Source organism: Dipodomys ordii, unplaced genomic scaffold, assembly GCF_000151885.1.
Source record: "Dipodomys ordii isolate 6190 unplaced genomic scaffold, Dord_2.0 Scaffold19, whole genome shotgun sequence".
NCBI lineage: Eukaryota > Metazoa > Chordata > Mammalia > Rodentia > Heteromyidae > Dipodomys > Dipodomys ordii.
The window spans coordinates 436,360-446,471 of record NW_012267235.1 but is presented as its reverse complement, the minus strand read 5'-3'; the positions used below and the strand labels follow the sequence as shown (position 1 = coordinate 446,471).

Here is a 10,112-nt window from a genome sequence, read left to right as displayed (position 1 = left end):
GGGGAGGCGGACGGGTAGTGGGGAGGGGCGGAGGAGGAGGAGGGGGGGTTGGTAAGCCGGATTCCGCTGGGTCCCCGAGCCCGACACATTCCCTCGGGCCACCCTGGACCAATTTTCCTGCATCCGTAGCCTCGACCTTCGCCGCCTCCCAAACTCTCCCTGGCGAGCATGTGGCCGAGTGGGAAGCAAGGGACGGGAAAGGCCCTGTGGTCTCTGGTGTCAATTCCAGACCTCGAGTCCGTGTAGCCTCGCGCATCCCCTCAACCCCCCAGATCCCCAGCCTTCTCCTCCCCACATCTTTCTGACCCTTACCGGTTCGGTCAGCTACCCAGTGTGCGCCCTCGCGGTGGTGCGCCCTGCGCTGCGCTCCGGCTCTCCGCGCTCTTCTCCTCCACCCCCGAAGGCTGGAGCTCCGGGGTGGCCACGCTCACCCTTCCTTCACTGCGGCAGTGAAAGGCAGACCAGGCTAGCGCCAAGCCAAGCTGGTTCCCTGCCAATACATGACCTCCACTCCTCTAACGCTGCAGTCCCCTTCCCTGCTCCAGACTGGGAGAGATACCAGCGAAAACCACCACGCTTGAAGGCACCCGCGCGCCTACAACAATCGTCACCTCATTTTATCAGCAACAGCGGACACTGACACTGACTATTCACCCCACCATGCCCACATCCTCAAATCGAATCCCCAGGCCTTCCATCCAGTAGATTCTTTTTTTTTGGGGGGGGGTCCGGTCGCGGGGCCTGAACTCTGGGCTTGGGCGCTGTCCCTCAGCTCTTCAGCTCAAGACTAGCGCTCTACCACTTGAGCCACAGCGCCACTTCTGGCTTTTTTCTTTTTGCTTATGTGGTGCTGAGGAATCAAACTCAGGGCCTCAGGCATGCAAGGCAAGCGCTCTACCACTGAGCCACCTTCCCAGTCCCCATCCAGTAGATTCTATCTCCCCCATTTTACAGATAAGATAGCTGAGGCTAACAGGGTTGAGGAACTTCTTTTACTTCAATACAACACGTGGAATACAAAGATTGAGCCTTTAGCTGAGGGGCTTTGACCTAGGGCTGACAGATCAATGGGGGCACCAAAAGACAAGCCACAGTCCTGTGTGCAGACCTGAGGAACTGGGGGAGAGCCAGGGGCTGGGGTCAACTCAGAGGAGTCACTGAAGGTTTGTGTCAATTATAATAGCTTGAGAAATATATTCAGGAAGTAGACAGGAGCCCAGCAGGTGGGCAGTGGCGAGGAAACAGGCCAAGAGGGTGAAGTGAGGTCCCATAGGCCCAATTTTCTGGGATTAGGAGTTAGATCACTGAAAGCAGTGTTTCTTTTTTTAAAAAGACCAAACAATAATAGTACCTTCAAGTAGAGGATTTGACTGAACGGAAAGTACAGTTAATTTATTTTGGGTTGCCAAGTTAATGTGGATCAAAAGTACGTTCCTAGGGCCTGTTTACTGCTCTCTGTCATTAAGATTTACCTCTGTGGAAAAGTTGGAGAGGTCTTGTCCTTGAGCCTCTTGTGGCTCTGGTTCAGGGGAAGATGGATGTCTGATAGCTGGCACACAAGCTCACAGTTCAGGTTCCAGGGGAGCAAACACACAGACCATCTGCAGCCCTTGAGGTACATACTGCAGTGGGGCACAAAGGACTATGATCTGAACCTGCCTATTTCCATTCCTCTCCTCCCCATCTTAGTTGATGTGCTTTCAAAAGCTGATTGGCCAATGATCCTAGGACCTCTAAGTGAAGTTTGAATGGCATAAGGGAGGAAAGGCAGAGGCCATACCTAAACTTCACTCTCCAATACTAACAGGTGGGAAGGGGTGAATGATGCTCTTTTAGCTCAAGTATTGGGGCCCTGCCCAAGGGAGGATGATCCTAGAAATGACAGTATTTAATTTTGTGTCAGTACTGGGTTTGAAGTCAGGGCTTGGGTACTATCCCTGAGCTTTTCACTCAAGGCTAATGCTCTACCACTCTAGCCACAGCTCCACTGTCAGGTTTTGGTTGGGTAGATGGAGATAAAGTGTCTCATGAATTTTCTTGCCTGGTCTGACTTGGAACCACAGTCCTCAGATCTCAGCTTCCTGAGTAGCTAGGATGATAGGTGAGAACCACCAGTGCCTGGCAAGATGGCAGTCTTGTCCCTAAATAATGCTCCTGGAAATTAAGCCCAACTGAGAATCTGGGTCTAACCAACCCCCAAATTAGCCTTTCTCTGGCTGGCAGACTCAAAAATGGCAGGGCAAAAGCTAAATGAGAATCCGAGATGGCAAGTTTGGAGCCAACTAGGAAACTTTTCAAGAAATATCCTTGTTGCTAATACCATGTCTGGGGGCTGGTTGGATTCTAGGATTAGTGTTCAGGAGATAGAAATAGGTAACAACGGGGGAGGTGTGATCTTTCCCAAGTGCCATACCAGGTATTAAAATAAACAAGCTCTTGCCTCCTGGAACTGGGGGTGGCAGGGAAAAGAAATCTGGGCCCAAGCAAAATCAGAAAAAGCATTAATGCATGAAGTAGGGAGGCTCAGACCTGACCCGAGTCCTCAGCTGTCTTCTGACTTTCAGAAATAATGTACCTGAGGTCTCTGTCTTCTCCAGTTGCTACCCTAGGGGCAGAGAATCATGAAGAAATCACAGCACAATCTAAGTAAAAGTCCAGGGTCAACGTGCCCTGAGCAATTGGTTTAGCATGTTTGGGTATAGGTATAGCAAAAGCACAGGGTAAGAATCTCCCATAGAGTGAAGGAGGAAGCTGTAGAGTTTAAAGATGTGGTTCTGTCTCACTTCACTTGAAAAACAGGTGGATAGCGAGGGGGTGATACTGAATTCAAGATAGGCAATGTTATGCTAGGAAGTGTTTTATCATTCCCTTCCTGCCAGAATGAGTATTTACTATCCAAAAGTATAGGGTACACAGGGGTGAGTCAGTGATTTTGTGTGTGCTGGTACTGGACTTGAATTCAAGGCCGTGTTCTTTTTCCTTCACAGCTAGTGCTCCAGTTATGGTGTCTTGCTGGTGAACTGCAGGTAAGTTTGATGGGATTTTCTGAGCTGGCTTTGAATTGTGATTCTAAGATCTTCACCTCCTGGAGGCTATACCACTTACGCCTATAGGTATGAACATCAACTCTGGCAGTGAATCTTAATTCTGGCTCAAGTTAGAGACCCTGTTTTTTTTTTTGTGTGTGTGTGTGTGGTTTAATTCAGCTTCTCCAGACCTACACTAGAATGACTGAACCCAAAAACTGAGTATTTCTCGGGGGACTTTATTGAACATCTGCATCACTAATTGGTAATCCCAGTTGGATCTCAAGGCTGCTCTTCATATCTCTTCCCACTTCTCCCAGGTATTATTCTGTTATAGTTCAGGCCTACCTAACTGCAGCCCAGCGTTTCCTTGCTACCAAGGCTAGTTCACTCCTGGTGTTTGAACATCCAAGGAATAACATTAGCTTCTGCTTCGTACCTCCTGCTACACATTGTACATGCCTACAATCCCGGTATGAGAGGTGCAAGGACTTGTTCAAGACCCTCTTGGTGTTGGGTCCCTCACTCCAGGCTCTATCCCCAACTGTAGGCTGGATTAAGTTTCAGTGGCTGTCAGCTCCACAGAACCCAGGGTGAAACCCCTGTTAACACCTGGATTGTATGTCCCAGCAACACAAATACATGTTACTAACCTCAAAGTCCTTGGGAAGCTTGCTTTCAAGCTTTGTGTGTTGGTGCCTTATACTCTTACAATTTTTTCCTGCTCAAACCTTGAGCCACACCTCCACTTCCTGCTTTTTGCTGGTTAACTGTCTGTTGGGTAGGTCTTCCTAAGCAGGCTTGAATCAGGTTGCTCGGAACTTAGCCTCCTGAGAAGCTAGGATAACAGGTGTGAGCCACAGGCACCTGCTTAAGGTGTGGCAATTCTATTTGGGAACATGTAGGCCCTGAGTTCCAAGTCTGAGAGGCTTTGGAAGTTGAGAGCTGAGTGAGGGTCCTCGTTCAGCATAATGGAAACCTGAGGAACAGCTCAGCTACATGGGTTTGCTGGCTGGCTGCCTACCCCCAAGTCAGAAAAGAAAAGCTGCTGTACTGCTGCTCTGCCTGTTGCCCCTGGGAACACCTGCCAGGAAGACTGGCTCCTGGCACTCCTGCCTGGTGCCTGGAGGTAAGGCCTGTAGGCGCCTCCCTAAGGTCTCTTCTTCAAGTCAACTGTAATTTCATCTGGCTAAATCCCTGGGAGGGCTTAGGGAGGCTAAAAAGTTTTAACAAAGAATGAACACTACTGTTCTGTCCCTCCCCTGGCCAGCTGTACTGTCCTAGAGTGTCAGTTCTGGGAACAAAGTGTGCACCACACACTTTATTTTGTGTAAATGAGTTTATTGACGAAGACACAAGATCAAGCTTCCCCCAAACCCCTCCCTCCCCAAGAACAGATACCAACAAGAACATTAGAATGAGTATTCATATAACCTTTACCCACAACCCCAGCTCTCTCCAGAGCCCCAAGCTTCACAACACACATGTGTGCACACAGCCCAGGCTTGGGTGAGGACAGATGGTTAGGGAATCTCTGACCAGCAAGAGTACTGGGTGTGAGTTTGCTCCTTTGTCCTTAGATACTTAGGCAGAGAAGAGGGTGCTGGGCAAACTCCACTCTACCCACTAACCTGGCCAGGAAGCTGTGGTGGAGGTAACAACAATCTCTTCAGGACAGAGGTCCTCTATGTGAAGCAGTCTTCCCTAACCCTGCTTGGGATGCAATGGAAGGCAGCCTTCCCATGGAGTAGACACTGCCATTTGGCGCACAGAAGCTGTTGGCACCACTGGTGGGGAGGTGGAGAGACATTTGCTTCAGGGGTTGGGGACATGTCCTAGCCCAACACCATGTTCCACCTGCATGCCCTGACACATATTCTTCCTTCTGGAATTACAGTTTGCTTTGAAATGAGAACACTGTTTGTAGTGTGAATCTTTTACACTACTTGTTTCCAATGGCCTCTATGAATGAGTCCCAATAAGGAAACTTTGTCAACTTGCTTTTCCACCCCACACATCACCAACCTACCCACCTCCCACACACTCCTGTGCTATTTCCCATTTCTCACGTGCCTGAGGGGTGGTAAGAGAGGGATGTATTTTCACTCCCCCACCCAGTAATTCTTCTTTTGAAGATCCTCAAGGTTTAAGTAACTGAATTACAGCACCCACTTGCCCCCAAGCTTTGCAACTGGTGTGACACAAGGTCATTTCAGGCACAGTGTGGCAGGGGGTTGGCTTCTGATCATTTCCCACTATCCTGAGCCCAGTGGGTTAGGTCTGAGTCCAATACAAGGCCTCTGGACCCTGGAGTGCTTCGAAATCCAGCAGAGATCTGAGAAGAGTTATCATGGTCATGGAGGCTCTGCCTCACGGGCTCACAGATCAAAACAGTGAGCACTATTAAGCAGGGTGGTGTATTGGGCATAATTTTTTGGACAAATCATCCTTGATGTGTCTGGGAGAAGATTTTCACATCTCCAAGGCCTCTGAAAAATGACAAGAACTACCTGACCTTCCAGGATGATCCTAATTTGTTTTGGAGCTCAAGTCATGTAGAAGATAAACAGACATCTCTCAGTTCACTTCCTCTATGTACCTGCCAGCTGGCCTCAAAAAACATTAGCCACCCCTTTATTCTGGCATTGTATATACATTTAAGTGACTGAAAAGATGCTCTGCTGCTATCCAACGCCACTGAACAGACATGGTGCCAAAGTCAGCATGGAGGAGATAAGAGCTACAGAGCAGAAAGGGGCAGGGAAAGGAAAAGAGGAGGGCATTGAGGAAAGCAACAGCAGGAGACAGTCCTGCAGTGAAAACAGCAGGGCTGGAGCAGCCTCAGCTCTGCTACCTGATAGCTGACAAGCCTCAGAAACAATGACATTTGTCCCGGTTAGCTTTCTCCTTCATAGAAAGATGGGATTGGCTAAGCCATCAAAGTCTATTTCAATGGTGAATCTGTCTGATTTGATCTGATTTGGACCTGAAAAATACAGGGAACAAGGTTGGGAGAGGGCATTTTGGTTCCTGTTTTCCATCTCTACTTAGCCTCCTTAATTGCCAATGTTAGTTTGGTGGAAAGGAATGCAGAAAACTCTAACTTCTCTCAGTTTTGGAGTTGACAGGCCAGGCCCTATACTTCTTGCACCCTGAAGCACCATTCAATGAAATGCCATTGTGGAGCAATGAGGTAAGAGGCAAGGGAAGTGTGAAGGTTTGGAGTTTGGAGAGGAATAAAAACCTAAACTACCACCTCTGAGAATCCAAATGACCAGGGACAAGGCTGCAACAGATAAAAGGTCCTCACAGAGTCGGGTGGTCATTGTATCTCTTCCTCTAAGACTGCAGTTAAAAGTGGTCAGTTGTTTCAACACTTTCTTCTGGTTATTCCACCTCAATTTCTCATATGTACAAAAGTATAAAACAATAAAGTGCAGTTTATGTTTCAGTGACACTTTTCCTTGCTTTAATATTTGTTGTCCTTTCTGCTTTTGAAATGCGCTTTCAATTACAAAATATTAAACTACACTCAAAAGAGGTGTAGAAAAAGCCAGCCATTCGGCACAGCCTGGAAAAGCTCACAAGCAAGGATGGAGAAGTGCAGAGGTTGAGAAGTGACTGAAGCAGTGGCTACAAATGCTCACAGGAAGCTAAAAACTATCCAACAGGGTATGCTTAATGTCAGCACAGGGTAGACTGGTCACTACCAGGGTGGGTGGCTGCATTATGATTGACTGGGTTAGGATTCTACACAACAGTACAATGTCTTTCCAGTTAAAGAGTTCTTGGTCTGCACCGATCACAGGGTGGCTGGGGTTACTGGATCAGTTTATTAGTTTTTCAAAATGCTGTCGTAGACCTGATAGATGTATTGAGAGACTTCAGGAGCTCTACACTTCAGCGACAGCTGTTGGAGAGAAAAGAGAAGGAAGATTAGCATGGAGGTCCACAATGAAAAGTTATCCACACATTTAGTCAACTTCTGACGCAATGAAAGAAGACCTTCTATTCCAAGAGTGGACCAACACAAGATTATGTTAATAGTGAGCATTTTGTAATTTCAATAATACCAATGTCTAGTTGTGCTACATTCTATATGGGTCTATGAGGCAGGAAACCTGATTACAGGATGAAAAGATGCTCTGATGCTTTGTCAAGAGTTGTGGGGCGTCATTACCAAAAGAAACCCGTTGGCTTAGCAACAGTCATTTTACTTCTCTGCCTCTGTCCCTCAGGAGGTAAAAAAGCCATTGCATAAAAGCCTAAGGTAAATTCAAGGCACTAGGACTCTTGTGTATTATGGAGAATGATAACACAAAAGGACACTCAGTATGGCTGGACAACCATTCACGTCAAACATTTAATTCTTTCATTTTCTGCCTTGTTAGACATGCAAGTCAGTTATTTCCAATACCACTCTACTCCTCTCCTACTGTTGTTCTTTTAATATAATCATCATCAAGGTAAACATCAATATTAAAAGATTTCAATGTTGAATCTGAGCATTTAACTCTGTGAGCAGACAAAATTTAAACCCTTAAACACTAATAGCTTAGACAAAATCCTATCAACAATAATAGCATGTTATAAGCATTTGAAATGCATTTTAGAACCAGGAAGATATACATTTTGTATTACTGACATCAATGCTTAATGTACTAGGGAAGGGTAACAAAAGTTGTTTTAGTCAGGTGCTAGTGGCTCCTGCCTATAATCCTAGTTACTCAGGAGGCTAAGATTTGAAGACTGTGGTTCAAAGCCAGCTTGGGTAAGAAAGTCTGTAAGACTCTTATCTCCAATAAACTATCAAAAACCCTGAAGTAGAAGTGTGGCTGAAGTGGTAGAGTGATAGCCTTGAGCAGAAGCAGCTCAGGGAGAATGCCCTGGCCTTGAGTTCAAGCCCCAGGACAGGCAAAAAAGAAAAACGCCTATTTTTAATCATGTATTTCTAAGAGATTTAATTTCTTGTGCCAGTCCTGGGGCTTGAATTCAGGACCTAGGTGCTGTCCCTGAGCTTTTTTTGCTCAAGGCTAGCACTCTACCATTTGAGCCACAGCTCCACTTCTGGCTTATTGAATACTTAATTGTCCATAAGAGACTCAGAGACTCTCATAGATTTTTCTGCCTGGGCTGAATCTGAACTGAATCTGAATCCTCAGATCAAAGTCTCCTGAGTAGCTAAGATTACAGGCATAAGCCACTGGTGTCCAGCTGATTTTTTTTTTAATTACCTTTTAATTCTCATTAGAGATGCTGGATGATTTAAAATAGTATCAAAGGTACAAAAATACTGGCCAACCTTGACAAAAAGAAGGTACCTTTAAAAAAGTAAAGATGATGGGCTGGGAAGGTGGCTCAGTGGTAGAATGCTTGCCTTGCATGCATGAGGCCCTGGGTTCGATTCCTCAGCACCACATAGGCAAAAAGAAAAAAACTGGAAGTGGCACTGTGGCTCAAATGTTTGAGCACTAGCCTTGAGCTGAAGAGCTGAGGGACAGCGCCCAGGCCCAGAGTTCAGGCCCCACGATTGAACCCCAAAAAAGTAAAAAATAAAAAGTAAAGATGAATAAAAACAAACCCAATCAAAAGAAATCATTAAAAGATACTCAAGGCCAGGCACCTGTAGAATCCTAGTACTCAGGAGGGTGAGATCTGAGGATCATGGTTCAAAGCCAGCCCAGGCAGGAAAGTCTAAGAGACTTTTTTTTTTTTGGTTGGTGTGGGGACCTGAACGCTGGGCCTGCGCGCTGTCCCTCAGCTCTTCAGCTGAGGCTAGCACTCTATCACTTTAGCCACAGCACCACTTCTGACTTTTTTCTGCTTATGTGGTGCTGAGGAATCAAACCCAGGGCCTCATGCATGTGAGGCAACTCTACCACTGAGCCACCTTCCCAGCGGCCTCCCCCCACCCCCCTCCACCTCTTATCTCCAATTAACTACCAGAAAACTGGAAATGGTCCTGTGGCCCAAGTGGTAGAGTGCTTATTTTGAGCTGAAGAGCTCAGGAACAGTGCCCAGGGTGAGTTCAAGCCCCATGACTGCCCCCCCCAAAAAAAAAGATACTCTACCCTTTATATAACAAATACATGCTAGTTAAAAAAAAAAGAAAAAATATTATATTTAGAGCTTAACTCTTCAAGGCATTTCCTAAAGTGCTGCTTAATATCATCCAGGAAAGTAATTCCAATGAGTGTAAAAACCCAAAACACAGCAACCAACCAACCAATAGTAAGAATATAAATATGTGTAGAAAAAACCCTTCCTTCTTTGGTTCAAGTTGCATCTTTAGGCACTTCTTTATCTTTTGGCTTCCTACAGAGGCAATCCTTTCCTTTCCCTCTGTGTGTGTGTGTGTGTGTGTGTGTGTGTGTGTGTGTGTGTGTTGGCTTCCTACAGAGGCAATCCTTTCCTTTCCCTCTGTGTGTGTGTGTGTGTGTGTGTGTGTGTGTTGGCTTCCTACAGAGGCAATCCTTTCCTTTCCCTCTGTGTGTGTGTGTGTGTGTGTTGAGAGAGAGTGTGTGTGTGTGTGTGTGAGTAAGTGTGTGTATGTGTCCTGGGGCTTAAAGCACAGGCTTTGTCCCTGAGCTTTTGTACTCAAGGCTACTCTACCATTTGAGCCATAAGGCCACTTCTGGTTTTTTGGTGGTTTACTGGGGATAAGAGTCTCATGGATGCCCAGGTATGATCCTCATATCTCAACCTCCTGAGTAGCTAGGATTACAACAGATGTGAGCCATGGGTGCCTGACTAAACTTACTTATTTTCTTTCTTTCCTTCTTCCTTTTCTCTTTCTTTCTTTCCCTCCCTTCCTTCGTCGTGGGGCTTGAATTCTGGGCCTGGCAGCTGTCCCTCAGCTCTTCAGCTTAAGGCGAGCACTCTACCACTTGAGCCACAGCGCCACTTCTGGTTTTCTGAGTGGTTCATTGGAGATTAAGAGTCTCATGGACTTTCCTGCCCAGGCTGGCTTTCAACCGAGGTCCTCAGATCTCAGCCTCCTGAGTAGCTAGGATTACAGGCGTGAGCCACTGGCACCTGGCTAAACATACTTTCTTAATGAAATAAAACAGGAGTCAGGGTTGGGGG

At 46.5% G+C, this 10,112-nt stretch overlaps 1 protein-coding gene across 2 annotated transcripts in view; it reads right to left on the bottom strand.

Annotated features, from left to right (window-relative positions):
- Nucleotides 1-5,463: 5,463 nt before the first annotated feature.
- Nucleotides 5,464-10,112, bottom strand: part of Ap2b1 (adaptor-related protein complex 2, beta 1 subunit) — a 118,257-nt gene continuing 113,608 nt past the window's right edge. For both annotated transcript variants that reach the window (XM_013013332.1, XM_013013333.1), the window contains one exon: nt 5,464-6,936. In XM_013013332.1, the coding sequence (XP_012868786.1) occupies nt 6,862-6,936 (75 nt within the window). In that variant the 3' untranslated portion in view covers nt 5,464-6,861. The remainder of the gene's footprint in view (nt 6,937-10,112) is intronic.